Raw genomic sequence first — 27,128 nt, 5'->3', positions numbered from 1 at the left:
AATACACTGCACACGGTGTGTGTGGATTCAACAACTGAGGATCTGAGACAATCGCGGGCCATCCGCAGGTGATTGCTTGCTTAACGAAATACATATGATCGCGCCCGCTCACGGTTTTCACGGGATCTAAATTTCCGCGGGGGAAGGTGCGAGAGACATTCACAAAGAGAATCATTACAAAAGAACTAGACACAAAAGTTCACATACAGCACTATTAATGACCATTGGCATTCGGGGGAGATGCATAACAGAGAAAAAGGACGAGACGAGCCCACAATGGAAGGGGTCGAGACCGCGCGCCCGCTGCATTCGGCGTGCAGCAAAATGTAGCGTGGATGTCGAGGCAGCGGCAGGCTCAGTTTGTAATGATGTCTGCGCTTGGATTTGCGATCGTTTTTGCTGGCCGCCGAGCAACAAACAGTGGCTGCACAGAAATCATCAACTTGCAACCGAAAATGACATACCTCAGGTTGTTCCGCACTGCAGGAGCGTCGACAGCATGAAGACCGCGACGGGAAAAGATGGATCGCGTTTGGCGTCTTTGGAGTTCGGTTCCTTCACTGGTCTGCGCAGCCTGCCGCAGGTCTACCGTTATATATCATGATGGCTCTCCAGTTAACTCGATGTCGCCGTTGAGCTTGAGAGTTTGAGAGGCAAAAGATCAAGTTCAACGCTGACATCGACGTTTGCACGGAAGCCCCACCGGTGCACCACCACGTCCTAGTAGGTTGCTAGGCAAGGCCGAGAAGAGAAGGGCATGCTCATCCAAGCCTCCGATTCTATTCTAGGCGAGTATGCGGGACTTAGACCGAGTATTGGAGACGCAGTATACATCCAAGTTGCAAGTGATACTACTTCATATGTTATTCCATGATTGTCATAAAATACGGAAATGCGAACGAAAAAATGGTATCATGATATGGGTATGGTAAATTATGTATGCCAATGGTAAGATGTTGGTCATTGCTCAAAGCGCTCAGCGCTCAACCCCTCGCGGTCAGACAAACAGCCCTCATTGCCACTAGCGACGCTGAATGTCTATCGAACGGCAGATCCACCGTAAACATCACGTCACTACGGTCATTGTTGAGGTAAACCGGCAGTGTGACCAGGTCAGCAGGCTGTTCCTCGTTGCTAGAGTCATCCTGCACCCAGCGAATTTGAGAGGCATTGAGCCGGACAGCCTGCCCGTCATTGAGGGCCAACTTTTCATTCTCGGCGTCCCAAGCAGCTCCCTCCAGAACAAGACCTACATACATCATTTAAATTTGACGGGAAGGGAGAGAAAGAAGCAACATACCGTCAACAATGAATGCACCAGGGTCGTTCATTTGGCCGATGTCGAGGCGCAGGTGAAGCGTCTCAAGACTCCACCGTTTACGATGCGCCACAGCTTGACGAGTCGCTGTGATATATGCTTCGGGAAAGAACAGTCCACCGAGCCACACCTCCACGTTGGAAAGGTTTTGTTGCACACTCGTTATGTCATTGAGCTGAGACAATCGACGAGCCAGATCTGGAATCCACTCTGACACGGACATGGCCTTTGGCACCTTGTATCTCTTCCAGTGAGGAGGAATAGTTCCTGATATACTAATCAGTATTCGATGGAGAAGCAAAAGGCAGCAACAAAGAACCTTTTGTCAGGGAGCTCATCAAGGTCCGCAGGTGATTTGTCTGCTTCAGTTCCCCATCGCACACCTTTACCACATCTGCCAAGTCCTTGCAAACCTGATCGAGAAGTTTGCGTCCGATCGATGCCTCCCGGAAGAACAAACGATAAAGGGGATCAGGATTGTCATTGGATTGCTTCGGTAGAGTGTTCAATGTCTAAAAAGGACAATGAGCGAAATGGGGACAGCAAATCCATCAAGACACTCACCGAAGGCAGCTGGGTGAGCCATTCACGACACCGCTCGTGAAGATTGCGCATCCATGCAGGCTGCTGTGAAGTCTGACTTTTTGAGGGTCCAGCGGCACTCCCGAGCTCGTCATCATCTGTTAGAGTACGCATCTTGCGCAATTTACCAAGCAGTTCATTGCCTTGAAAACGAAGCAGTCAGACAGGTGACAACGCAAATGAATCTTGCGTACCTTGTGCTACAGCAATAACACGCTCTGCATTTGGAGGAAGGCTTAGCCATGCTGGTGGTTCGCGGTCAGGCAGGCGTTGCACCCAAGTCATGAAATGCTCGAGTTTGGTGCCATCGGGAGCTTGAAGCGCATGGTCTCCACCGATGGTTGGAACAAGGTCGAAGTCAACGTTGTACGCAGCAGGCGTAAAGAGCTTGTCGACAAAGGCGTCCAAAATGCGCTGATCAAAATCACTGTCAACTCTTCCTCCGTAAACGGACTGTTTAATCAATGTTCTAAGGGCATCCCAAGGAATGGTTGCCGGGTCTACGTTTGCTCGTCCTTTGGCAACCGCATTGAGCCAGGTGTCGATAGTTCCAAAAGCCGAGGACATATCAGAGTCATTAAAGTCGTAAGTCTTGCTCCAGCCTAATGGCACATAGCGGAGACGCTCTTGGACAACAGCATGGAACCATGCCAATAGGAAGTACAGACGTATCTTCTCTGATGGACCTTGTGCCAGCCGCTGTGGCGTTATGGATCCAAGTGAGTCTAAGAGGTTCGCCTTGATTCCTGGCAGAGGCTCATTCATGATGATCCGTGACTGGCGTAAGATGTTGACGGGAATGGAAGGATTCGCTTCTAAGGTGAGGAAAAGACGGAAGTTTCGATGAGGATTCAATGTCTGGAGCTTCTTCTCCAGCTGTCCTAGCCATGTAGGAGCGAGATGCACGTTCTTCAGAAGCACCCATGTCCCTTGACGGGATGCTGCTGCGATTGCTTGGTCTGCTAACGTGAATCCTTCTTGAGAACCCATGGCCACTGATGAGGAACGTGCACCAGTAGATTGTATGAGGTTCTCCACACGGTAACTGGCATCATAACCTGTAACTGATACAAGGGCCAAAGGAGTCGCTGCCGGCACCTCATTCGCAACCATGGCGCTCAGGTCCAAATCGGATGAGAGGTCACTCTGGAACACGTTTCGAACGAATAGGGCCGCGGACTGTAGCAGTCTGTCGGGCCGGAGGCACTTGACAATCAGCAAAGAACGTAGTGCTTCGACGGCAGCTACAATCTGATCAGTGGCCGCACATGATGGAAATGAGGGTTCACTCACAAGTATTAGGTTCCCATGGCGTTGGAACAATGGACTCGGGATTGCTCGACTGCAGGAAAGGAATCCAATCATCTGGGTGTTCCAATATATTGCTGAGAACTGGCTTGAATAGGGATTGTTTCGCATAGCTCTCCAAGTGCATCATCTGATCTGGCGTCAGTACCGAGGGGGTAGGGTGCTCTGTTGAGGGAGCTGTAGAAACTGCGACGCCTTGCCCGCTCTCTAATAGGAACTCCAGTCCATCACTGATCTCTTCCATTCCCCGGAGCTTTACCTGGGCCAGAAGAACGGCGAGCATCACATGATCGCGATGAAGAAGAGCCCTGGAAGTCCGCTTGTAGACGATTAAGAACAAGTCATTGAGGAGGATCTCGCGTCGGCGATGATGGTCGGATACGTTCTTGAGATTAGGATTGTGGTGCAAAACGTAGTCGAATATGTCCAAGAAGAACCGCAGCGAGAATTGATAGAAGTGGTTGACCAGGTTGAGTTGCTCCAGAATGAAAAAGACAGAACTGCATGCCTGTGCCAGAGGCAGATACTCCGCAGTCACCTGCTCAACCTCCTTCATCACGATATCTGTTTCTTCGACCTTGTGCGTAATGTCCGCAGCCTCTCGTTTGAGGGTCTCCAAAGTGCTAATCACTTTGTCGTCGTCAAGAATATTGCCTGTTGAATCATTGAGAGCTTGAAGCAGCAACTTTTCTAGCGTGCGAAGACGAAGTCGGAACTCTCCTTGAGCCTTCATCAGATCAGTTCTCTTGCGTTCAGTGTCCGGACGTTCGACTTTGAGAACTTGGTCTAGCGATTGACTCTGGAGACTACTCCTCGTCATGGTAAAGTTGACAAACGTTACCCTGCTGCAGATATCTGGAGAGAACTCGACGGAGGGGTCGCGAGTGGACAAAAACATGGTAAACGAAGGGGAGAAGTCGATGTCCTGGCTGCCAAGGCGAATGAGAACACGACCACCCGTTCTCCGAATCTCTCTGTTAAGCACAGCGTTCAAGATAGGATCGAGATGTTCGACATCTTGGATAAGTAAAGGGTTGCCGAAACGAAGAGCGCTCTCTAGGACCTTGAGGAATGCCTCATCCAAGAAGCTGGTGACAGTGATCTTCCGGTCCTTGTATTCGTTGAGAAGGAATGTGGTGGCTTGTCCTGTGGGATCGATGATGAGAGGGTAGCGGTTGAATCGTTTCAACATGATTGCATTCTCCGTGGTCAAGTTGTCTGATGGGAGTGACTTCGATTGCCAGCTCAGGCGGTCATCAGCGGTCGATAGATACTCCGTGAGCGAAAGCTCTGGCTTGAACTTGATGCTTGCCTCGTGAAGATGGCTTGACCATTCTTGCCACATGACCTCGCGATAATGTTGATCGAAGAAACCGCCATAAGCTAAAAAGGCAGCTGAAAGTAGGACATCGCCAACGATAGTGCTCATTTCCGCGTCAAATGTGCGACTCCCCGATTCCCAACGGCCTTTCTCCGATGACAAACTTTCAAGGAGTTTCATGCTCCTGTCCACTTTGCTCTGCACACGCTCCATCTCTGACTTGATAGCCTGAGTCTCGCTGATAAGCAACGCATACTCCTCTTTATAGGTCGCAATTTTGGACTCCAACTCGGCGACAATGGTGATGATCTGAGAGGCCTGTTTCTTTGTCATATCTGCCTGCGACTCCAGTGATTGGACCTCATTGCGCAATGGTTCCACCTTGTCGAGAATCTCGGAGAAACGTACTTGAGCGAGAACCCATTTCACTAGGGGACCACAAGCTTTACTCGCGCGCTGCACTGTTTCGAAGTTGAACGAAGGTCGGCTCAAGAAGTCCTTTTTCATCAGCTCGCGAAGGGGCTTCGTCATCTGACTAGTGGTGTCAAAGTTGACGATTCTCTGAATGAAGTCGTCCCGGCGAATGATACCCTGAACAGTGCGCCAGCTGTCAATTTTGTGTCCCAGAAGGGTACACACGGACTCCATGGCAAGCTTCACTGCTTCAGGAGGGTTCGCCATGGTTCTGACCTCTTGGAGATGCTGCCTCTTGATGCTGCTAACGGCAGACTGGGCATCCAGGACAGCTGGTTCCGCGTCAGCCAAGTCTGCCATGACAACAGAGCGTCGTTGCGCAATGTTTTTATCTTGTTCGACAAGGGCCGCTTGGATCTCTATTGAAGCAGTCTTCTTCTGTTCGGCTTCCTGCTGGTCTGCAACCATGCGCCTAAGTTTCTCATTAGCTTCAGCATCTTTCGCCTGCAGTTGAGATCGCTTGATGGCCAAACTCTTGCGCAGCTCCTCGACTTGAGTGACGGTATCCTTCAGCTTGTCGAGACCAACATGCAGATGGCGCTGTTGCTCCTCGAGCTCATCACGTTTCTCGTTGAAGAGACGAACGTATTGATTGATGCTGCACAGAATGTTCAACACCACACCAAAGTGAGGACGGATGAAACTCACAAGTCTAAATAGTGACGCGGCGTGACATAATTGTAGCGACCCTGCCGGCGGCTCAAACGTTGGTTGATCTGATGTAATGACGAGTGAACGTAAACCAGTGCGTTCACCACTGCTGTGCGATGAACTGGTGGCATGGTCAACTCGCGATATGCGATGGGGAAGAGCGCAGGAGGGGCGTAGGAAGGCAGATCAAGGTCAATCGTGTGCGTAAACTCCATTCCGACTTGATAGAATGCCTGGTCAGACCAGTCACCGAACCAGTCAAGAACACAACGATTGAACAATGCAGGAGAAGTAGCAGCACGAGAAGCAAGGCCGTTCTCGGGTGGGTTCATAGTGAAGACCACATGGAGGTTTTTGGCAACCTGCTGAGTGAACCATCGATAAAGCTCTTCGTGAGAGTCGAGCATCAGGCCGTCCCTTTGAGAACCTTCTTTGCAAGCTGTCATAAGCGCAGCGTGTTCATCCCCTTCAAAAAGACCAGGAACTTCGGCGTTGGCAAGGAGTGTGTTCATTCGTTCCAAGAAGCCAGAATCAAGGACGTTGGATTCATCCATAATGAAGCAAACCTTCTCGCCCTTGCAACCGGATCGGCGTAACACTGTCCGTAAATCGTCGTCGAAATCATCACCCGTGTACTTATTGGAAACTTTGATCTGGAAAATGCTGAGCCCGTTAAGCCATGCGACAAAGCGTGAGAGAGTGGTCTGCTCTGAAGTCAGATGTAGAATCACTCAGGAGAACGTGTGACTTGCCTTGCCGCTTCCACTGACACCAATAAGAAGCAGATGCCCCTGCACTTGGCGGAATACTCGGTCAATCCGAAGGACATGATCGAGAACATCGTTGAAGAGAACAAGCGGCACGTCCAGTTCTTCCTCATAGAAGACTCGCAGACGAGCTTTCGTATACTCACGAAGCTCCTCGCGGTCAACAGGAATATAGTATTTGGAGGTCCAGTTGGAAAAGAGGATCGGTCTGTGGAGGGCCTCATCCCGGTTGATCGTCGGGAAGTGCTCCATGGCCGCGTTGTCAATGTGTTCGTCTGTCCATCCTTTCTCTTCCTCCGTGACAAGACGGTCTTGAAACAGACGCAGAGCCTCATGCGCCCAAACACGCACAAGCCCTTCGACAGACAACGTTTCCAAAGGCCGAATAGCCTCATAGATACCACGAACCCATCTTGTCAGTTCACGAGGACTGTAGACGTAGTGTGCTTGAATATCGGTCGTGAAGTGTTTCTGAGATGAGAGATAGAAAGCGACCATGGCATCTGTCAGCGGTTCTGCATATGCCCGCAGGGTCGGGACCACTTTCAACAGTGCTCTGTTGTACGTGCCATAAATCTGTTTCAAGGAAACCTCTCCAGGATAATCCACCATGACGAGGGGAGCGTGACGAAGGAAACGATGGCTCAAAGGTACACGTCCAGGATCAGTGGGAGGGTTACAAGCACCCACAAACTGAATGCGCTCCAACTTGACCCAGGCCATGTCCTTGGCACGCCAGTAACCTCCACATTCGACGAGCTGACGCAAGAAAGAGATGACTCGCTGAGTGCCGTATTTATCTTGAGCGGGCAAGTTGATCTCGTCGCAGAAGACAACCAACCACCGACCGATCTGCACTGGGGCCAGAATGACACCGTTGGGAGTCTTGCGATACTCGCAATATTGCTCAAAGGTCTTCAAGATGAGTTCTGGCGTGGTAGCGCTGGAGAAGTTCAGACCGACGACTTCCATGTCCGGAAGCTTGCGCAATGCGCTGAACAGAGTCATGGTCTTTCCAGAACCCGGAGGACCACAGAGCATCAAAGGCTTATGCTCTGACAGCCATGAGTACAACACTTCTTCGTGGCGCACAGTGTCCATCGTAGGTACAACGATGTCTGAAGATGTGACCGCATGGGCGTCAATCTCAATGGAAGGCACCTTGGACTGCCAAGCAATCCAGTCACCGCTTGCGATTTGGACATCGAAGTCAATGAGGGAGCTGTCGGAACCCATCGCTGGGAGGTCGATTCCCGTTTGCTTGCGCAAGAAGTAGCCCATCTCAGCCCGAAGGTCGAGTTTGGCATCACCGGAAAATGCCCAAATGATGCTCACAAGGAGCCGTTTGGTGACATACTGCTCCACCTTTTCAGGCGCAAGAGGGAAATCAGAATGTTGCAGGTTGTACTCGATGACGTTTCGAGCTGTCTTGTTCAGCAGCGAGAAAAGAGTGTGCAACGCACGTGTCGAGGTGAAGTCCATGATATGATCTATAGACTCCGCGAAAGTTAGGGCAGAGTCAACAAGATCTCCGTCGCCGAAATAGCGTTCAAGAATGGATGCGATCTGCACTTGAGTGGCGAGATTAGCAGAGTTAGATGCGTCAGCAGCCAACGCATCAATACGACGGCCAGGCATATCAACAGCATCTTCATCATCCGCATCCAGGGGCACTGTCGACAGGGTGTTGAGATAGTGCCGGTAGACCATTGATGGTTCGATGACGTCTTCACTAAACCAGATCATACCACAACGACTGACGGTGGCCAAGGTAGCATAGCGAAGATGCTCGACCTCGAACATGATGCGCACATTAGGTGGAAGGTTCAGACGTTCACCATTGGGTAGCGTGAGCAGTTTGTTGTCGTCCAGCACACTGTAATCGCGTTAGACAGTCGCAGAATTACACCATCATAATACATACCTATTCAAGTTCTCGACCCACTCAGGATCAACATCACCATCAAAGATGATCCAGTGTCTCTTACTGCTTTCACCACGAACATCATCAACAATCTTGCGCAAGATGTGTGTAAACAACCCGTCGTTCCATTCGCGTGTCGTAGGATCGAGCGTGCCGTACAAGGCGTCCTTGTGCATGGCCTTAGGGTCAATGACATAGGGGATTCCTTCGATACCATCGAGCCTCTCAAGAGCGGCAAGCAGAACCTGCCAAGCATTGGTCTTCCCAGTACCCGAAGGTCCAACCATCATGAGACCGTGCTGAATCTTCTGAATCTGATAAAGTTGAAGAATCTTGGCAACCCATCGATCACCGTCGACAAGGCGGCGTTCCGCGCAAACCTTGAGAATTTGCTCGCGCAAAGCATCGAGGTCGACCGGAACGTAATCAGTACCGGGGAAGACATCGGCAAGCAAGCTGTCCAGGGTAAGTCATTTGTCATAGAAGGACAAACAAACAAAATTTACCTTGTAAGCAAAGGAACATCATCGGCAACCAACTTTGGCACGATTGTCTCCGTAACACTCTGGATGAGAATGATCTGTTCCGAAATATTATCGGAAAGACCTTCTACACCATCCGCATCTTCAGATTTCGCACTCTGCAGACGCTCACGCTTCAAGATACCAGCACTTGCTAGGACAGCCTTCAAAGCGCGGAGACCGAAATCGTAATGTGGTTGGGGAGAGAGCTGCTCGTCGCAAAGATTGAAGAACGGTACAATCTTTGAAGCGAGTGATTCTGCTGTACGGAAACCTTGTGAAAAGAGCATGACCTGGGCAATGAGCTCGCGGTCCGGTCTCGTCATGGCCATCCTGAATGAACAGCGTATTCAGCAGGAAACTCGTGACTATTAAGATAGAACTCACGGCCTGAACAATTTTGTCAAATTGGGCGGGAGCTGAGATCGACCAGCGTAGTTGGGGTTAGTCGTGATGAAAATACCTTTTACATATATTAGCCAGTGTCATTGTGGATTATAAAATTCTTACCAATGTTCTTATTGATCTTGAGGCTTTTCCCAACAAGTTCGATTTCAACGTTGGGGTTTTTCGCCAATAAAACGAGACCTTGCTGAATGCTTTGTACTTGCTGAGAGACAGCACTGAGAATACGCTCCTCAAGTCGATTGAACTCGTCAAAGCACCCCCATGCACCAACTTGACAAAGTCCAACGAAGATGCGACCCATGGCTTGGAAGTCAAATGTCTCGTCGCAACAAAACACCAAAACGAAACGCCCCAGCTGGACACCAAGAGCTTTCACGGATTCCGTTTTGCCTGAGTTTACGTTAGTCTGACGTCACAAGATAGAGACAGCGTCCTACCTGTGCCAGCGGGCCCGAAAGGTGAGCCTCCCAGCTGATTGTCGAGCGCCTGAGTCAGCGTCAAGTACACTCGGTCTGTCAACGGCGTCTGAACCAGACGATCGGGGACACCGAGATACTCCCATCCGTAAGGGAACGATGCATCAGCAACGCAAATGGCAAGCCTGTCTAATGGGTTCTCGACAGATCGATCCAAATAGAAGCGCATTTGCGATAGCCACGTGAACGCCTTGGTGTCCGTGACACGCTGCTGGATGAGGGTACGAGTAACGTCTCTTTGGTGGACCAGTTCGGTAATGAGGTGCTCGCACTTGCGGCGGGTAACTGGGCTCAGTTCCTGCAACACGATATCCGCAAGAAGGTCGAGTGCCTGGCTGACTGTTTCAAGTGGCGCTTCTGGGAGCTTGCCGGACTCGAGTGTGGCATCAACTGCAGTAGTCCATGCGACCTGAACGGCTAGAGTAACTAATTGTGCTGGATATTTCTCCATCCACGTCATGAGCTGGTCCATTTCGAGGGGAGCGCCGGTGCCATAGAAGGACTGCAACTCAGTGACAGCATCGCTTAAAAGATCCGCAAGAGACAAGCGCATCATGGATTCGAGCTTTGCGAGCCAGTCGTTGATCTTGGGGAAGTCTTTGAGCAGGACAGGCTCACTGAATTTAACCTCCTCGCCTTCGCGCGAGGCCATGCCCTGGATCTGAGTGAGGTCCTCGTCGAGCTTGATGGTCGAAATACCAGCAAACATCTTTTTCAGGTGCTTCATGATGCGCACAATATCCTTGCTGTTACCTATGATCTCCAGGAGGTCTTCATCACCAACAAAGTAGAAACGAGGGAACGAAGACCGCTCGCGCTCGAGGTATTCACCGAGCGCTTTCTGGATCTTGTTCAAGAGGTCCGCTAAACGCTCCAAACTCTTCTGGATTCCCTGGATGTTCATGACGTCTATGACGAACGGCGACTTGTACACTTTTTTCATCACGGTGAGGAACTCTGCATTAATGTTCTGGAAGCGGGCGCTTTCCACTGGAAGGAGGTGCTTGATGTCCGCACTGCCTGAGAAGATGCCCTCTAGATAAACCCATTGACGTTGTACGTCAACCCAGATATCTAAAAGAATAATGGGTGAATATCACAGTGAACAACAAGCAACAGTCATACCAAAGAGGACATGAATCCTGTTGAGTTTATCTTCCCATGACCCTGCTTCTTCCTCAAAGACTAGAAAACAAGTTAGCACGGCATCGATGTTACAAAAACATGCCCCATACCCTTGTAATAAGGCGACAACTTCATTGCAGTTAATGAGTTCAAGTTCTCGCTGCACTTATTGAAGAGGTCATCCCATCCTCTGGAAGTAATATGGTGAGTACCTCTATGTGACTTTGTTGACTATCGCTTACTTGATAAGACGGCACTTGTTCTGATAGTTGATAAGATCGAGCGTGTAGTTCGTCCATATTTCCTTCACTTGCTTGATATACTCTTCGAGGGCCATCTTCAAGACAGTGTTAGACGTATTCAGAGAAATCCAACAATGCTGCCCACCTCCCCCTGTGCTTGGATGATAACCTCACGTATGGGCGTATCATTCTTCTTAAGATCTAGGTCGTAAACATGGCCAAGAGTCATACTGTACAACGATCAGCACATAGAACCAATGAATAATATCTTGGAAGCAGCTTACAGGGTCAAACTGATCTGAGACGGAAGTCTTAAAACCTTAAAGAGCTGCTTCCAGTGTCTATCCTTCAGCGCCTCCGACTTCAGGTCCGAAATGAGTGAGTTCGACTTTAAAAGTCCACGCAGTACGTCCTGGATGTATTCGAACGCTGCGTACTGCCGCATGCGCGTGGGCATGTCCCTTGTCGAAGTCAAGAGGCCATCGAGCTGCTGCCTTAGCTTCCTCGGTTGCACCACAGACCATGACATCTCTCTCAACTCGCCAATCTGGCTCCATACACCAGACAGCGCGGTCCATACTGCTTTGAGGTCGCGAAGCTCTTCGAAGACCGGTTCAAGGCGCGTATGACGCGTCAGCTCGAGGTCTAGAGCCTCCTTTGCCCTGCATACGAGGTCGTACTCCTCTTGCACGCGAGTAAGCTTGCCCTCGAACACGTTAATAGTATTCATAGCCGTGTCTGCACGAAGGTTTCCTTGTACGGGACGTGTCTGCTCCCATTCCGACAGGGTGTCGTTAATCTTGTTCTCTACGATCTTGTCTTCGGCGACTATCTTAAGTTGAAGGCCCGCTGCACGAATGAATCATAAGCCACGAATGATAATGCAAGCTCAGGAGAACAACCCCATACCCAGCTGCTCTTGAATGGAATCATTCTTTCTCTTGAGAATCTCGTTATATGCGCTCCACTCTCCTCTAAGTTGGTCGCTGTATAGCCAATCATCTGGAAATTGGTACCGAAAGCGCTCTAGTGTCTTCTCGCCGTTAGCACATAGTTCTATCATGGGACCCCATGTCTTGGTCTTGCGTTTGAGGTCTTGAACAAATGTAATAAAAGTCACCGCCGCGGCGGTTGATGAGTTGGAGGGACTGAACGCCTAGAGAACGGTCAGCGTCCCGACGATGAGCTCGAGGTTTTTGTTTAGCTTCTTGTACTTACCTCCATGATTGCTTCTTGGCAGAAGTCTTGACGCGTCCTCCGAAACTTCAATGTCAAAACACTTGTGGGAAAACATTTCATAAGCAAACCCCTGCAATCCGTTGTCTTCAACAAGAAGACTCGAGCAAGCTGCTAGTACGCTCAGGTTTACGCATCCTCACCCGTAAAAATATCTGCACATCATGTCTGGACGCCAACAAAGAGTGTTAGTGCAGCCCATCGTACGTTTCCCCGTTCAAAAAGTCAATTTCTATTTACCGATGATCTTTATTTGCGCAGAATGTGATCTTCAAAAACCTGCAGCAGGTCTGCTCCAGCATGCCATGCTCTCTCCCTTGACACTAATATGCACATATAGCGAACAAAAGTCGTTATATGGCTGTATGACAACATCGAGATGCGGATCGAAGGGCGTATCATCGTACGTGCAACTTCCTAGTTTCGAACATTTGAGCGTTGAAGCACGTCTCTGGCAAGGCCATGATGCCCGTATTTGCGTGACGCGCGGCGATCTTGCTTGTTTTTCTTCCTTCTCTTGAATTACTTATCTCGAGGTCCGTTGAGCTGACATATTGCATCTTTAGGGATTTGACGAATTCATGAATGTCGTGGTCGACGAGGCTACAGAAGTCTACGTCAAAGACGCTAAACCACAACGGGAGCTTGGTGAGATCCTTATCTTGATCCATTTCGTAGACGCATTTCTCATATGGATCCAGGTCGTATACTACTAAAAGGCGATAACATCACCCTCATCCAACAGGTGGTATGATATGGTCACCGGCTCTGTTGATGTAAAATCTTGTCTTTCTGCACACACCGGTATATGATGTGCTCCCACAATGTATCATAATAATTTTGTGCTGCTACTGACGTACCTCAGCAAATGTTAAGACATGAAGGACAATTCGATAATACAACAGATCAGAGTATAACATAAAATTATAGGTTGTAAATCGGCAATAACCTCGTAAGACTAAGTGCCTGTCTACACAATGGACACTCTGCCTTCTCCCGCCCCCATCCCACAATGCACCCCCAACAAAACAGGTGCCCACACTCTGTCGCGCAGCTATCTGTTCGTTCTTCCAGACAAAGCGTGCACGTCCTTCCTGCCCGCTGGTGCGGTGGTATCGACGTGACATCTAAGATTGTGTTCTCGTCTTCTTCCGCTGGTTTCACATCGGACTCAGAGGCAGAGACGCCGAGCAATTTAGAAATAGGTCGATCATCGATGAACATCTCATTCGTCGAATCCAGGGGACGCTTCCCTGAGGACTTGTCCAAAGCAGCTTGAGATCTACTGCGCAAAAATGTAATGAGACGGTGGAGGAGGCGTATCGCAATGAGTATGCCAAGTAACGAATATGACGGCGGCCGAACATGAGGGTTCTCTGGGATGGAAGACACCTGCCACCAAATATTTAGATTAGTTTCTTATTCGTTGAAAATAAGAGACACAACCCACATGTCGAATGCCTAACATCCTCTTCACCAGATCATAGTACGTGCCCCGCAGGTAAAACACCGCCAGGTTGATCTCCGTCCCTACTTCCAAACACACCTGCAGCACCTTGAGCAATTCGCCCACTCTCGGGCTCAGCGCACTGATCTGAGAGCCCCAGCGCGCAAGAACATATGAAGGAAGCGTAGGGAGGAGGATCAGCGCAGCTCTTAGAGAATGCGAGGGTGTTCTTCCGGCAGAAGAGTACTCCCAGATATCTGTGTACTCCTCTCCGAGAGTCTGAACGGCTATCATGCGGTCAGTAAAACGCAAAACCTCGCAGATGATATATAACCACCTCTACCAACGGATAGTCCGTAGTACATGAGCTTCACAGCTAGCTCGACCTCCTTGTCCCATCGCGTGAGCCATCTTGTACCTTTCCGTCAATCGTCAGAACCGAGGCAAGGAAAAGAAACATAAAACCGCACCAAGCCACGATCGAAGCACTGACTCTGCCTGTTCCCTCAACGATGACACATGGAACAAGTCTCTCTGGTTCGCCCTGACTGTATCCTGATCAGCCTTCCTTCATACAAGAGCAACGAGACAACTCACTAATTTGAGCCTGCTGAGCGTCGGGAAACGCAGGCAGGCGTGATGAAGATGCAGACATGTTTTCGGTAACTTCGGCCTCAATTGCTGCTACTCTTTTCTGCCACCACACGGTTCACATAGTACTCAAGTACTCACTGGCTACTTACACATTTCACTCACTCATCACTGCGAGTTTACTGCAATGCCACCCATCCCTGCAGCGAACAGAGCACAAGAACCTTCCACATGGCAAAAATGTACGTCTAAACATAAATCTCAAATTCAAGAACAAGTTCTTACATTCGATTGACAGTGAAGTAGGTCCTAGCTACCCCATCATAACCCTTCTCAAACATAATCCCTCAGAATGGGCGCGATGATGGGTGGAGGCGTCGGCCTGACGATCGGTTTCATCTTTGGTTCATACAGTATCCTTCGGTAAGAAGTCAACCGACTTTCACCTTCATTTTTTACTACAAAACATGTTACACAGAAACGGCACTGGTCCTCGAGGGTTCCTCGCCACGCTTTCGCAGTATATGCTTAGCAGCGCCGCAACTTTCTCTTTCTTCCTAGCTATCGGTTCCGTACGTGTTTTTTCTCCATGGGTTGTCTCGGAAGCTCTTGACATCATCGTGGTACAGGTCATCCGTAACGACGCACTCCTACCGCCACACATGGAAGCCGCCCGTCTGCAACTCCTCCCTCCTCTTGTCCGCTCGAAGGCTGAGGGCGCCACGCTGATGCGCGCACGTTGGGATGCAGAAAGGGCACGAAGAACAGCTGCGTAGTGCATATATTGAGAATTTGTGCATTGATACATGGTTGAGATGAGATATGAATGATCTAGCTAAGAACATTGCGTGTGTCGGGTGGGCAGTGTGTGTGTGAGGGGTATAACAAAACATGACATGCTGCAAAGACCTGCAAGCGCGCTCTGCGGCTCGTGTCCAGTCTATGTATGGGTGAACATTCAACATAGCTAATACCTTAGGTGTCAAATTCATATGTTCTCTTCCTCTCTAGAACCGCAGGTCCGATGCAGGAAATCAACTCCCGCATGAGGTGAGAAGCGGCAGCGCCACGCAAAGAAGAACCTGGAGGGACGTAGTCCGCAATCACCGCCATAATTCGATGGAAGTTGACTTACGTGGAGAAGGCGGACTTAGATGCTATCGAACCGCGCTCGTTACACGTACCCAGAACCGCTTCAATCTCCCGCACTGAGTTGGTTTGGAACGACTGCTGTACACGTCGACCAGTGATGCTGTACGCGCTAGGCTGTATGGGCCAGATATTGTTGGTCTCGGAGGTGGGTTGGGTTTCCACCACCGTGCAAACCATCGTCTTGGCTCCTTTTTTCTTCGACCTGACGAAGTTGCCGGAGGGGAATGCGGAGGGGAAGGGATTGGTGAATGACCATGATATACCATTGGTGCTTCGACGAACTTCACCGACGGAGGCGACCGTTTTTTCTTGCGAGAAGTCTTTGTTGTCGCAAGGGAGATTCCCGAGTCATGTCGAGTTAGGATTGATTTTACTTGAGTGGGAGCTGTTTTTGTGTACACGGTCGAGCAGGATGCGATGGATGAGACGCTTTGGCGTGCACGATGCATAGGAGGCCGGAGATACTCCGAGCGATATCGCGAATAAGAGGGCATTCCTGGGCTTGAAGGCATGGAGGACTCAAATAGTATGCTTCTACGTCTGCTGCAGGATTCATCGCACTCCAAAGGTGGGGTCTATATGGGAAGAGTGGGTTATGGGTTGTTGTATGTATAGTGGAGATAAGTGCACACCAAAACTCTTCGAAGGCTATGCGGCATTGGAGAGTAATTACCCTCGAATTCTTCTTCAGGTGTTATGTCCTGGCTATGTGTTAGGGATGCCACGTGTTGTATTGATCTGACGACTCACTGCTAGATCACTCAAAGTGTTGACCGGAGAAAGATCGATGATGGACTGCAGGAACGGTCCATCAAAGGCTTCTAGTGCGGCGAGGGGGATGTGCTCACGTTGACTATGGTATCAGTATCCAGCCAATCTCTCAGAATCTCGTCGTCGGGTGCGAAAAAGTAGGTGGGCTGCTCGAAGTCTTCTGAGTGCTTTGAGAGTCGATATATGGTCAGTCCAATATGACATCAGAGATCCGCCAGGGCGCTTACGGTGAACCTGGGTGTTTGAGTGACGGACATGGTAGTTGGGGTGAGTGAGAGAGCCAGCGTGCATTCTGAGTGCGATTTGAATGTGTTCCGAATACACGTTGCAAGGCTATGAGAGTTAGGAAATGGGCCAAGAATGCATAAAGATAAGGCTCGGAATACCGGATGTGAGTCATCTTGCATGGTGGCAAAGGCGTGTTTGTCGGCAAGTTAACTCCGGGTACCTAAGGTACATCGTGACATCCCAGAGACTCCCAAGTACTCATACCATCGTGTGTATACGGTCTGCAGCACACGAATGATTTCACACGAAGGCCATCGAGACGCAAGGCATATAAAACGACAGTGGGGATGCTCTATCCCCACTGCTGTTCCACATGTACATGCGCAATTACATGTAATTCCAGTGTAGGTCATTACCTTGGAATAGACAGGCGATTATGTGCGACGGATCTACCTACCGGTGTCATTGATGTTGATGCCCGTGTGATCCTCCGAGGCTGAGGCAAGAAAAAACGTGTACCAAGACGTCAAGCACCATCCCCCCTCCGTAGTCGATTGAATTTTGGTAGCATCTCACGGAGATACTCTGCGTGTTTCAACCTCAAGTCCGCTTCTTGAATCCTTCCCCTTCCACTCCAAGTCCTTCTTTCTGCAGCGGGTCCGAAGATAGACGTGTAGTCGTCGAGGGTCTCGTCGTCGGTAGGAACCACGAGGCACGCAGCACCAATGACACAGTAATTTGATATTCGCACAGTATGGTGGACGCGCGCACGCGTCGATATAGTGTTGAAGTTGCCAACGGATGGACATTCGACGCCTATGCAAGAAGGAAGTTCATGACTGGAGGTACGGAAGAAGGAAAGAACGTACGACAACCAATCTCGAACAAATTATTGTCACCGACCCTCATCACTTCTTTGCGGCGATTGACTATTATTGCGGCCTCCTCAATGATGCAACCCGAACCAATTACGATGGGACCAGCTATTGCGAAGATGGTGGCTTTGGGGTGTACGACTGTGCCTGGTCCGATGGTGATATCACCCTTTAATTCTACATCTTGGCAGACCACCGCTCTTGAATGGATCGTGAACTTATCGCGACTGCAAGTCACAGCGTCACCACTGGATGCAGGTAATTATGAAGCTAACTAACTTACATAGGTGGCATGAGTTCAAGAGAGGTAACCTTAACCCTAGGGACGTTGAAGACCCTGGCTATATTTACAGACACTCTAAGGATTCGAGCATGGCTATTCCTTAGAAGTTAGATATATCAATCGGGACCCCTACATATGGATGAATGGGACCGGCGATCAAACATTATGTGTAGGAGACAAGTTTTTGTTCGCCCTCGTGCTTATAAAACTCACTTATGCAGCATATGGTGGAACCTACGGTCCTACTAGTCCTTCGTTCAATAAAACGGGGATTGAAGCAGTTGCGGGACCATGTCACGTAGCGGTGAATGTTAAAATGAAGTCTAGCTTGAAACCCACTTTGAAGAACAAGTCCAACGGCATCGTCATAACATCACGGTAAGCCTGAATCTGCTGCAAAAATGATCTTTCAATAATATTAAATAACCCCGTCTATATTTTGAACGGAGTGTCAACATGCAGCCCACTCCATATACCCCTTGCGGCCTCCGTCGTACTCTCCACAATGCGGCCCTTCTTGAGTTGCTTTATCTTCGCACCCGAGGAGTCGAGTAGTAATTGAATTTTTTTCTCAACACCATTAACTTCGAACTCCTGCAAAGGAATGACCTTGTCACGGCCATTAACTATGATCAGGTCAGAAGAGAGTTCGGCATCACAAAAAGACGCCACAGAACCGTATAATCCCCTTGCTATTGGTTCATGACCGTTGCGCTGCTTGACCACGAATTCTACATGCGGGTTCTGCCATGCAACGCGTTGGAGGTCATTTGAGATGAAAGTACGGGTGTTGGTGGAAGAAGGAAGTTTCTGGCAGTATTCTAGGACTATCTTCCTGACCTGTGGGAGGTATGCCGAGTGACCATTCGCAGGATATGAGCGCAACTGAGCCCTAAGGATTTGTTTTGTGGCCATGGGGCAGAAGAGGAGGGAGTCGGAGTATGAATTTGTTTGCGTGTGAGATTGATCGGAGTATGAAACGAGTTGAGGAGAGAAGACCTCACATCGACAATTGTCTGCGTGAGGATTAATATTCTAATTCGACCATCGACGCGTTGAGCCCTGAACGCGTTCATCCCCTAATCTTTGCTCGCCACTTTCAAAATCTATTGGGACTACTTAGCGAACAATTTTACCATGGCTAGAGCGACTCGTTCAGCGACACAGCAGAATGAAAAGGATAAACACCCAGATCCAGCAATTCCACAACGTACAAAGCAATCCACAAAGAAACGCAAGCGCGTTTCACTTCCAGACGACGACCAGCCTGCAGCAAAGCAGCATCGTTCCGAGAATGGCATAAAGGAGGAATCAACTGACGACAAGTTATCCAAGGGAAAGTTGCCCGAGCTTGACCATGTAGCCGATGTCCCTTTAGACACTTCAATCGCGCAACAGGTCCTTGAAATCCTTGAAAAGTCCGTCAATTACTCTTATCAATTCATTTCGCCACATGTTCTAATCGCCTCCACAGGGTCGATTCTCAAGGTCTTCTTGACCGCGTCTTTCCCCTTCCCGCCACAAATCCATCCGAGCCATCCACTTCAAAATCCCAAACGGGAACGTGTTCTCTTCGTACTCTCCTCACCGAATCATCACAGCACCCACTCAGGGTGCTCCATGTAAGTTTCCTCCATTCTCCGACATCGAATCGACTCATGACTAGCTTCTAGTCCGCAGTTCAGAATCTATTTCCAGTAGCTCATCACGCGAGGTCTCGTGCATCCTCTCTTACTGCGCTACAACTGCGTTTTTGCAATCTTGCCATCTCCCTCCTCAACCAGGCATCCTTTTACTCCGTCCCGCTTCCCCTCGACATCGAATCCATAATCCCAGTCAATCCAGAGCCATGTGCTGCAGATGGACCACCTCTCAGCCCGAGCCTGCCCGATAAACTATCTCACACCGGACAGTGTAAGAGATATGCGCTCATGCAACGCCTCCCGTCCGGCACCTGGTGGTCATCCCTCGGCACGGACCTCTCTAAAGAGATCAAAGACCTCCAAACTGCCAACGCAGAACTCGTTGCAATCCTCCCCTCACCTTCGTCCCTCGTATACTCCGACGACGCCTCCAAGTCAACTATTACTCTCACAGACACGCAAGCTCCGATGACGCTGGGTGCCTACGTACCGAAGAAGCCTCCAGGACACCGGTCGAAGCTTCCCGGCCCTCGGCGTGTGAGCTGTGGGTCATTTTTGGACTATGGTCCTTATGCGAGTTTCGCTCCAACTTTCGATCAGGAGGGAGTGGAGACCGGAAGAGAGGCGCTTGGGGAGGTCTTGTGGAGATGGGAGGATAGGAAGAAGGGTTGGGCCACTGAGAAAGCGCGTGCTGCTGAGGAGGCTACACAGTGTTTGCCTATGGAAGGGCTGCATTCAACGGAGGGAGAAGAGCAAGAGCAAAATAACGTCATTGACCCATTACTTGAGGATGATGACGACGAAGAGACTTTGGACGGCCTGCTATCAAAAGAACAGGTCGCCTCCCTGAAGTCTGTCCTCAAGAGCTTAGAATTGGAGAATGCTGTTCAGGAGCTGCTAGATCGAAACACAAAAGCTTTAAGGCGATTAGAAGAGCTTCAGAGACAACGGCTCTCGAAAGAAGGGGGATTCCATGCGGTTGAAGAAGGATCGGAAGAGTGGGATACTGGTAAGGGCACCTTGGAGGATTCTACTGCCAGACTTACATTTCCTTACAGCTCAAAGCATTCTCGAGTCACTCACCTTGCTGGCATCACTACGGCCCCGACAATCGGGGAGTGATGATGTGCCACTTATTCCCTCCCCCACTACACTCCACAAACTACATCGTACACTCCCTGTTGCACCCTCACAAGGCTGGTACGGTACTCTACCTACAGGCCGCACAACAGCTCTTCGCGACAACTCAACACTCTACATCAAATCCACCGCCACTGCAGTGCCCTCTCTGCCATCAGCCGCGCCCACACCCGCCCCTGCAACACCAGCTGCAACACCAACTGCCGCGGCAGCCGCAGTTGCACAGAACTACCAGTACTCGTACAATTATGCAGCAGCAGCAGGCTACCGTGGTAATTATCAGTACAAGCCAGGACAGACACCCTCGTACTACCCTGCTTCATATGGCACGCAGGGGCAGACCCAAGCTGCCACGCAATACTATGCTAACCAGCAATACGCAGCATCAGGGCAACAGCAATACGCCTACTCTTCCTGGTACCAATATCAGCCTCCAACCCAAGCTGCTGCCACTACGAGTACGGCCGCTGCTCCGGGGACACCGCAGACGGTCATAACCACAACCGCACCTGCGACCCCATCTGCAACGATTCCAACGAGTTATGCAGGGTTCTTCAGCAACACTGCACAGGCTGGGCAGCGCGCAGTGGCGAATACCGTCACTGGGAAACCACCCCAAGCTGCTGCGGGCACGATCTGGGGCACAGGAACAGCTGGCACGGGTGGCTACGTCCCTCCGACGCTCCCCCCGCATATGCGAACTGCCGTAGCAGGCGGCACCGCGCAGCAAGGGGGGTATGCTTACCAGCCCAATTATTATGGGGCGTATCAGCCTCAGGCTGCTGCTGCGTCCCCTGCGCAGTGATGGCTATTTTGATCCTTTGTTTTATGTTTTTAGTTTCAAAATTATATTCTTTGCCGGGTGCTGCCCTGTGGTTTGGATGGCAGGATACCGTATGAGCTGTGTAGTAGAACGTTGGAAATAATGAATATTGATTAATTGGAGTTTGGTGGTATGTAATCATCGAGATAATTGGGTATTGGAGACTCGACATTGGGATATCATATGTATCACACTCAGACTTCCGAATGCTTAATATTCTCGATGTGACATGAACGGGATTGGGACCTGCTTTTAAGTTAATATGCGGCTCTGTTTCAGGGTGTGGTGGGAGTCATATGGTCCGGAATGCCTGGCTCTCAGAGTCACCACACACCTGGAATCTTCTTCAATGATCTACATCATGATGGTCTTTAGGTGAGACGCTGCAGCCTACTGTTTTCCGGACCGTGGAACTTCTATTGGGGATGTCAGCGTTCAGACTTAGTTAGCTATAAGGTCCTGTAGAAAGGATAGACTAATGAGTGTAATCAGGAGTTAGATGTGGATCGGAACAAGTAAGTCAAAGGTATATATTGCACAAGGGCCAACGTTGGTAAGAGATAGCTTCCGGTAAACAAAAATATCTACATAAGTTATACGTTTGCAACAATAATCATGCCGAAGGCTCAGGCTTAAGAGTATCCATAAAAAGACTCACGAAAATTACGAAAGCTGCCGCTGATGTACATGCCAGGACGAGGCCACCAATCCAGGCAGACTTGGTCTCTGCAACTTGGGCTGTGGTTTCCATCATCGTCACGTATCCAGCAGCCCTTCCCCTGCTAATCATACTGGAATCGCAGTAGCATGTATCGTAGAAGTAGGAATACTGGAAAACACACGTCATGATCACCCAGATGGAGTTTGCAATGGCCAAAAGTTTGCCCATCCTTCGTAGCAAGTGCGAGAACGCCAGAGCAATACGTGCCGGTAACGCTTGAGAGGAGGAATAAGCTGCGGAGTAGTGGGCGAGAATACTGGATGTCAGGAGCATTATCCAAATGACAGTCGATACGACTCCATAAACGAGGAAACCCAGAGATCGACACCCCATGCCCTACCTGAAGTCAGCTGAAATATTGAGTGTACCAGAAGAAACGCACTATCGTAGGAGTGAACCACTCTATCACAATCGCTCCTCCAACTGTTCCCCATTGTAATGCAAGCGAAGCACATGACGCTTGAGCCATTCTTGTGAACACGCCAGGCGCCCAGCGGCTGCGAGGTTGTGCGGCACAATAAGCAATGATTTGCTCATTGGACCCATGTAGTCGATTGTCGGGGTGGATAGATTTAGGGTCGTCGGACTTGACCCAGTCACTATCACTATCAGAATGGACGGGAATACGGTTTTCAGCCTTCTCTGATGCTGTTTTGTACGCCAGGAAGATAGTCTCTGCTGTAGATGCCCATTGCAGCGAACGCGAGTAATTAAACACCGGGGGGGTGAGGAGTTCGTCTGGGGATACAACATCCTGATCCTGAGCAGTTATGGTCAAAGCTTTTTCAGTGAACGCAGGTGGATGAGCATGAATAATCCCTGCGCGCGCGTGTTGGCCGGCTTGATCATAAGCTTTTTGTAAGCGTCTGAAATCACATTTTGGGGATAGTAACAGCCATCCGACGACTATTGAAATCAACCACAGCCACATTGAACCAGTGGCTCCCCCGTCGGCCACATTGCTTGCGACACCGCTTAAGCTTGTTGATGACTGGACATAGCTGGTTATGGACAGGATATAGGAGACGACAACCCAGACGATGGATGTCCCAGACGCGATTGACCACGTACTATGAGAGTAGTCCACCATCTGAGAGAAGTATTTCCACCAGCAGTCGTTTTCCGGAAGGATGACAAGAGATGCGAAGCGTATGGGGTCGGAATGCAGTCCTAGTGGGACTTGCTGAAGGCTGCTGACAATAGAGACTACGAAACCTGAATTTGGATAGTTCACCGCTTGTCTAAATTGGCGGTTGATCCAGCGAGAGTTAAGGAGGGTGATGATTAGAGAGTAACCAGCAAGTACTGGTGACCCGACAGTCAACAAAGCAGACATGAGATTATCAAACCTATCCTGTGCCCCAAAAGGGAGCTGCGAAATCAGTGCCAGGTATGGCAGTAGCCACGAACTGAAATCTTGCGAAAATGCAGACCACTGGAAATGCAATCCGCTCCCACAGAAGGAGATGCACAGTGAGTAGCTGATCCCTGTGGCATCAGAAATATTCGACACGGGATCTCCGTTGAGATTGAGGAGACCGGCTAAATTATTGGTGGCAATTGCATTCGCCGTGATGTCGGTGAAACACTGATTCCAGTCGATTCCAACGACAGATCTAGAGTGCACCAATAGCAAGAGAGCTACTAGTAGGCAGATGGAATGGGTGAGAAACCAGAAAGCTATGGACGACTCATTGCACTTACATGCCTGAGAGCAAGTGTGCCAACGCATTCTTTTTCGGCTACGCAAGGTAGATGTGATGAATGCCTTCAGTGTACTATAAACCAGCACCCCGGTCTTTAGTATTGCCAATTTTTTATATAGAAAACCTCTTACCAGACTACTGTAGAAAGGAACGGATACTAGTACTGTCAACACATCTGGGCGTATTTTATATGTGTGCAAATTCATGGCGCCATGTTACTGTTCTGGCTTTCGAAGTACTTCGGCTCCAAAATCTTGGCATAAACAAGTACGGTACTTGCTAGGTTTCTTGGGGTGACTAAGATGTACCGTACTTGTTTATGATTCAAGCTTCGAAGAACCCTTCGCTCATCAACAAGGTACATAATTATCTCACCTTACTCTCCAAACGTTCCATCATGGAGATTCATACGTCGTAGCACTGAACACATTGGTCTGTCGGTTGTGAGTCATGAACGAGCGCTTCAAATCCATGTCGCAATGGGTGATGACTGGTTCATGTGCGCCGACGATGCTCCTGGGGCCTCAGGAAACGATTTTGGTCTTATTGACAACTCTCAAAGATGTCATAAATGTCTTGTTGACAGCGGACACATGTGATATTTGAGAGTATCGCCGGCTGTGCTGATAGATAAGAGTATGGTCTCGAATAGTCCGCCAAGGATGCCTTGGACCAGTTATAAACTGTTGGTGATGGGTCAGAATTTTGCAAAACGTGGGACCAAGAATACTGTGCCGGTCTTCGCCCGCGTCGTTCCACTGAAAGATCGTAAGGCCGAACTCAGCCATGAGACAAACGAAAAATGGGTACTGATAAGCAGGTTCCTCATGCCGTTCTGCTTCAAGCTTCAACGCCCCTGTCATTCCACCGAAAAGCTGTATAAGTGTAGTAGATTCGACGATGAGAGATGTAAAGATCTGTTGCTTGTCTGTCAAGTTGCTAATCCCCTGCCGGCGTGTGCGTGTGCTATATGAAACAGCGTAGTTACCGCATCGCTATAGCTATGATGGCGGTGTACTGTGGAGTACGTTTGACGCAGGGTTTCCTGAGTCTGTTGCTGTGTGTTGAGAATAAAAAACTACTTATGGGTGGATATTGTCTTGCATCGTGTGAGAAGAGAATCCGTGCTCCAAGAGAGGAAGACACCAACTTGAAACTGTACTGTCACGGTGCAGTCTCATCTAGTAGTGACTCGAAATTGCTCTCAATGCTTTGAGTCGTCCATCATAACTCAAAGGAATGGGTTCAGTGAATGAATTGCCACGGGTGAGACAGCTTGAAGTGCGTTCAGCGCATGATGCAGTACTGACATCACAGCGGTGGTGGAGTACAAATTCAAGGGATCCGAGTCGGTGCGAAGTTTGTTTGTTTGTTGCAGACGGAGATTTGACCAGTCTGGCCCAAGTCTGGCCCGGGGACAACTTGAACGGATCACAAGCTGCACACCGGTAGCCGACGGCAAGTCCAGGCGCAGCGACGTTCTTGTAAACCCCGCTCGATGGTCGCAACGGCCATGACGCATGCAAAGACATCCCATCCAAGGTGCCTGTCGCCGTCCTTCAACATGTCACCATTCATAATATTGGAATGTTTTCATTCTCTGCCTCAACTCTGCTTGTCCGTCACCTTTCCCGCCCGCCGCCCGTTTTCTTTTGTGCAGATTTGGAAAAGTCATTGGTGCTGTTGCCACTGGTGCTAGCAGTGAGCAGGCATGAGAAACGGTGACGAGCTATACTTAGACACAGAGTGGCTGTCATACTCTGCTTGTAAGTGCGGATTGGCATGCTGTGTTCCAGACTTTGGCCCAGACAGGCCATTGCAGAGATGTCCTCGTCTTTAACGCACCAAGTCAGGCAATAGCCAAGTCCCACAGGTGATGCATGTTGTTGGCGCTGACCATTCTTAACTTAAACCAACGTGTTGGCCACCAAGTGACAGCAAAAAAATGTCCATGATGAAGCCCGTTCCGCGCATACTTCAGACACATAGGGCGTCCATACGATGTACGTGGGTGACTAGCAGGACTGTCGTTCACGTCCCGCCCGTATCGGGGATTTCGTTGCGCGTGGAACAGGGGGGATCAAGCCGAAGGATCCACGGCATATCTCCTCCAGGCTCGTTGACTACACCCCCGGGTACGCAATCCTCTTGCCTGCGGCGACTCTGGTACGTATTGTTTCTTGTAACATTTGCAGTAAGTAGTTAGTACCACGAGTCCTGACCTGGCTTGAATATTGAATGATCATCTATCAGGCTTTCGTCTACGGCGGCAGTGCTAGAGCCAGCGACTGTATAGATACTTCTTTCCGTCATCAGTAATTTCAGCCTTCTATTCGGATTTGGAGCTCATGCTCGAAGACAGAATACCTCCGCACGCACGTAGTACGAGTGTACGTGTCTGGAAAGTAGACGAATAGGATCACCACGCACTATATGCAACAATGTCTCCTAATGCCGCAATGGCAATATACTATTGCTGCTGTGTCAAGGAACCGACGACCAGTGGTCAGTCCAAAAACAGCAGAAATGTCGAGACCGTAACTGACTTGAACAGTGGTTTCGATGTCACATTATGCTCATGGGTGGTAAGCGACGGTTGGTGACCCTAGCGGATGTGCGCATATGATGCGTGTTCATCATGCAGTGCCACATCTGGTTCTTGTGCGATATTCTTGACTGGAGGTTTGTGAAACTGCTGTCGACTCCATCTTGACTGAAAGCCGTTTTCCAAATGCTTCTGTTGGAACTTGGCACAGATCAGCTGGAACTTCAGGCACAATGACTTGGTAGCTGAAGGATAGACCTCGTGCAAAATCGACCTTAACAATATGCGCGGCTTCAAGTTCTGTTTCAGAGTGTAAATATGGTCTGGAATGCCTTACTCCCGTCATCTCGCACCTGTCATCTCCTTCAATGCCTTACATGGTCTTTAGATAACGTCTTGCATAGTAGAAGGCGAGCCGCTGTAGCACTCCGTTTTTCGGAACGTGGATCTTCTATTGTGGATATGGCAGATCACGGAGAGTCGGGAGATATAACATGAGCGATAGCATTCTGCGTGAAGCGCGTCACATACAGGGCCACAAGAAGAAGTATTAATCATGCACCAGCTTCGTTAACACCGACGTAGAGTTGGACGCTTGCCTTTCTGATGGGCCACAATAATTGCAGATGCGGCATATCGTACAGCGTATGTACGACATGAAGTGCCCCTCGTAACATTGCGTCCAATAGTTCACATACCCTGATCTTCTTTTGGGCAACTGGTATTGTTGCGGGGCCGATTTCAATCTCCCGAAGAGAGACCTGCGTGCACCGGATCAACTCTTCGGTGGTCTCGGGCCAGCCCCGTTCATCGTCTGGATAACATCGCCTTTGAATGCTCCGTCGCCCAG

At 49.7% G+C, this 27,128-nt stretch overlaps 9 protein-coding genes across 9 annotated transcripts; 3 read left to right on the top strand and 6 right to left on the bottom strand.

The window, feature by feature from the left end:
* Positions 1-815: 815 nt before the first annotated feature.
* On the bottom strand, positions 816-12,346 carry DEU56DRAFT_863910 (dynein heavy chain and region D6 of dynein motor-domain-containing protein). Its single transcript, XM_041355366.1, has 20 exons — positions 12,336-12,346; positions 12,027-12,273; positions 11,402-11,966; positions 11,263-11,347; positions 11,118-11,212; positions 10,986-11,065; positions 10,876-10,935; positions 9,712-10,824; positions 9,377-9,664; positions 9,254-9,329; positions 8,852-9,199; positions 8,346-8,801; positions 6,407-8,297; positions 5,652-6,358; positions 3,194-5,601; positions 2,095-3,144; positions 1,883-2,043; positions 1,638-1,830; positions 1,301-1,585; positions 816-1,249 (listed from the first exon to the last, which is right to left on the bottom strand). Exons 1-20 carry the CDS (start codon positions 12,339-12,341, stop codon positions 984-986), a joined length of 10,380 nt encoding a protein of 3,459 aa, XP_041203689.1. The 5' UTR covers positions 12,342-12,346; the 3' UTR covers positions 816-983.
* Positions 12,347-12,389: 43 nt separating this feature from the next.
* Positions 12,390-13,256, top strand: DEU56DRAFT_829286 (Sm-like ribonucleoprotein). Its single transcript, XM_041354473.1, has 5 exons — positions 12,390-12,556; positions 12,615-12,641; positions 12,694-12,756; positions 12,920-13,001; positions 13,055-13,256. Exons 1-5 carry the CDS (start codon positions 12,518-12,520, stop codon positions 13,105-13,107), a joined length of 264 nt encoding a protein of 87 aa, XP_041203688.1. The 5' UTR covers positions 12,390-12,517; the 3' UTR covers positions 13,108-13,256.
* DEU56DRAFT_863904 (Pex12 amino terminal region-domain-containing protein) lies at positions 13,257-14,474 on the bottom strand. Its single transcript, XM_041355365.1, has 5 exons — positions 14,398-14,474; positions 14,271-14,348; positions 14,138-14,218; positions 13,804-14,087; positions 13,257-13,745 (listed from the first exon to the last, which is right to left on the bottom strand). Exons 1-5 carry the CDS (start codon positions 14,453-14,455, stop codon positions 13,278-13,280), a joined length of 969 nt encoding a protein of 322 aa, XP_041203687.1. The 5' UTR covers positions 14,456-14,474; the 3' UTR covers positions 13,257-13,277.
* DEU56DRAFT_829282 (reactive mitochondrial oxygen species modulator 1-domain-containing protein) lies at positions 14,475-15,234 on the top strand. Its single transcript, XM_041354472.1, has 4 exons — positions 14,475-14,637; positions 14,743-14,814; positions 14,870-14,963; positions 15,021-15,234. The coding sequence occupies exons 1-4, from the start codon at positions 14,579-14,581 to the stop codon at positions 15,165-15,167; spliced, it is 372 nt and encodes a 123-aa protein (XP_041203686.1). The 5' UTR covers positions 14,475-14,578; the 3' UTR covers positions 15,168-15,234.
* On the bottom strand, positions 15,235-16,744 carry DEU56DRAFT_829275 (uncharacterized protein). The gene is made up of 6 exons (XM_041354471.1): positions 16,542-16,744; positions 16,392-16,481; positions 16,294-16,338; positions 16,176-16,244; positions 15,527-16,118; positions 15,235-15,473 (listed from the first exon to the last, which is right to left on the bottom strand). The coding sequence occupies exons 1-5, from the start codon at positions 16,719-16,721 to the stop codon at positions 15,549-15,551; spliced, it is 954 nt and encodes a 317-aa protein (XP_041203685.1). The 5' UTR covers positions 16,722-16,744; the 3' UTR covers positions 15,235-15,473; positions 15,527-15,548.
* Positions 16,745-17,841, bottom strand: DEU56DRAFT_829267 (trimeric LpxA-like protein). The gene is made up of 3 exons (XM_041354470.1): positions 17,701-17,841; positions 17,412-17,644; positions 16,745-17,358 (listed from the first exon to the last, which is right to left on the bottom strand). The coding sequence occupies exons 1-3, from the start codon at positions 17,709-17,711 to the stop codon at positions 17,069-17,071; spliced, it is 534 nt and encodes a 177-aa protein (XP_041203684.1). The 5' UTR covers positions 17,712-17,841; the 3' UTR covers positions 16,745-17,068.
* On the bottom strand, positions 17,829-18,649 carry DEU56DRAFT_829263 (thioredoxin-like protein). The gene is made up of 3 exons (XM_041354469.1): positions 18,379-18,649; positions 17,922-18,327; positions 17,829-17,869 (listed from the first exon to the last, which is right to left on the bottom strand). Exons 1-2 carry the CDS (start codon positions 18,613-18,615, stop codon positions 18,133-18,135), a joined length of 432 nt encoding a protein of 143 aa, XP_041203683.1. The 5' UTR covers positions 18,616-18,649; the 3' UTR covers positions 17,829-17,869; positions 17,922-18,132.
* DEU56DRAFT_829261 (uncharacterized protein) lies at positions 18,650-21,633 on the top strand. Its single transcript, XM_041354468.1, has 4 exons — positions 18,650-19,118; positions 19,175-19,322; positions 19,374-20,352; positions 20,402-21,633. Exons 1-4 carry the CDS (start codon positions 18,838-18,840, stop codon positions 21,286-21,288), a joined length of 2,295 nt encoding a protein of 764 aa, XP_041203682.1. The 5' UTR covers positions 18,650-18,837; the 3' UTR covers positions 21,289-21,633.
* Positions 21,634-21,919: 286 nt separating this feature from the next.
* DEU56DRAFT_917382 (uncharacterized protein) lies at positions 21,920-23,759 on the bottom strand (the record flags this gene model as incomplete). Its single annotated transcript, XM_041357980.1, has 3 exons — positions 21,920-22,363; positions 22,410-23,671; positions 23,732-23,759. The coding sequence occupies 3 exons, from the start codon at positions 23,757-23,759 to the stop codon at positions 21,920-21,922; spliced, it is 1,734 nt and encodes a 577-aa protein (XP_041203681.1).
* Between the last annotated feature and the right edge of the window lie 3,369 nt (positions 23,760-27,128).

This window comes from Suillus clintonianus (assembly GCF_016758775.1).
Source record: "Suillus clintonianus strain FC179 chromosome Unknown DEU56scaffold_106, whole genome shotgun sequence".
Taxonomy (NCBI): domain Eukaryota; kingdom Fungi; phylum Basidiomycota; class Agaricomycetes; order Boletales; family Suillaceae; genus Suillus; species Suillus clintonianus.
The sequence above is the reverse complement of the archived record's forward strand: the minus strand, read 5'-3'. Positions and strand labels throughout refer to the sequence as shown.

What these genes read in the sequence shown, in the direction of transcription:
- DEU56DRAFT_863910 (XM_041355366.1), bottom strand. An exon ending in TCTCAGATCAGTTTGACCCT is followed by an intron (nt 11,348 to 11,401) that starts GTAAGCTGCTTC and finishes ATCGTTGTACAG; the next exon opens with TATGACTCTTGGCCATGTTT. An exon ending in GTTGTCGCCTTATTACAAGG is followed by an intron (nt 10,936 to 10,985) that starts GTATGGGGCATG and finishes CTTGTTTTCTAG; the next exon opens with TCTTTGAGGAAGAAGCAGGG.
- DEU56DRAFT_829286 (XM_041354473.1), top strand. Translation starts at nt 12,518, where the DNA reads ATGTCTGGACGCCAACAAAGAGTGTTAGTGCAGCCCATC. An exon ending in TCTTCAAAAACCTGCAGCAG is followed by an intron (nt 12,642 to 12,693) that starts GTCTGCTCCAGC and finishes ATGCACATATAG; the next exon opens with CGAACAAAAGTCGTTATATG. An exon ending in TAAACCACAACGGGAGCTTG is followed by an intron (nt 13,002 to 13,054) that starts GTGAGATCCTTA and finishes ATATGGATCCAG; the next exon opens with GTCGTATACTACTAAAAGGC.
- DEU56DRAFT_863904 (XM_041355365.1), bottom strand. Translation starts at nt 14,455, where the DNA reads ATGTCTGCATCTTCATCACGCCTGCCTGCGTTTCCCGACGCTCAGCAG. An exon ending in AGTGCTTCGATCGTGGCTTG is followed by an intron (nt 14,219 to 14,270) that starts GTGCGGTTTTAT and finishes ATTGACGGAAAG; the next exon opens with GTACAAGATGGCTCACGCGA. An exon ending in CGGACTATCCGTTGGTAGAG is followed by an intron (nt 14,088 to 14,137) that starts GTGGTTATATAT and finishes ACCGCATGATAG; the next exon opens with CCGTTCAGACTCTCGGAGAG.
- DEU56DRAFT_829282 (XM_041354472.1), top strand. Translation starts at nt 14,579, where the DNA reads ATGCCACCCATCCCTGCAGCGAACAGAGCACAAGAACCTTCCACATGG. An exon ending in TCCACATGGCAAAAATGTAC is followed by an intron (nt 14,638 to 14,742) that starts GTCTAAACATAA and finishes ATAATCCCTCAG; the next exon opens with AATGGGCGCGATGATGGGTG. An exon ending in GGTTCATACAGTATCCTTCG is followed by an intron (nt 14,815 to 14,869) that starts GTAAGAAGTCAA and finishes CATGTTACACAG; the next exon opens with AAACGGCACTGGTCCTCGAG.
- DEU56DRAFT_829275 (XM_041354471.1), bottom strand. Translation starts at nt 16,721, where the DNA reads ATGCAAGATGACTCACATCCGGTATTCCGAGCCTTATCTTTATGCATT. An exon ending in ATACTGATACCATAGTCAAC is followed by an intron (nt 16,339 to 16,391) that starts GTGAGCACATCC and finishes CCGTTCCTGCAG; the next exon opens with TCCATCATCGATCTTTCTCC. An exon ending in ACACTTTGAGTGATCTAGCA is followed by an intron (nt 16,245 to 16,293) that starts GTGAGTCGTCAG and finishes ACACATAGCCAG; the next exon opens with GACATAACACCTGAAGAAGA.
- DEU56DRAFT_829267 (XM_041354470.1), bottom strand. An exon ending in TTTGTTCGAGATTGGTTGTC is followed by an intron (nt 17,359 to 17,411) that starts GTACGTTCTTTC and finishes CTTCTTGCATAG; the next exon opens with GCGTCGAATGTCCATCCGTT.
- DEU56DRAFT_829263 (XM_041354469.1), bottom strand. Translation starts at nt 18,615, where the DNA reads ATGGCCACAAAACAAATCCTTAGGGCTCAGTTGCGCTCATATCCTGCG. An exon ending in CAATAGCAAGGGGATTATAC is followed by an intron (nt 18,328 to 18,378) that starts GGTTCTGTGGCG and finishes GACCTGATCATA; the next exon opens with GTTAATGGCCGTGACAAGGT.
- DEU56DRAFT_829261 (XM_041354468.1), top strand. Translation starts at nt 18,838, where the DNA reads ATGGCTAGAGCGACTCGTTCAGCGACACAGCAGAATGAAAAGGATAAA. An exon ending in GTCCTTGAAATCCTTGAAAA is followed by an intron (nt 19,119 to 19,174) that starts GTCCGTCAATTA and finishes TCGCCTCCACAG; the next exon opens with GGTCGATTCTCAAGGTCTTC. An exon ending in ATCGGAAGAGTGGGATACTG is followed by an intron (nt 20,353 to 20,401) that starts GTAAGGGCACCT and finishes ATTTCCTTACAG; the next exon opens with CTCAAAGCATTCTCGAGTCA.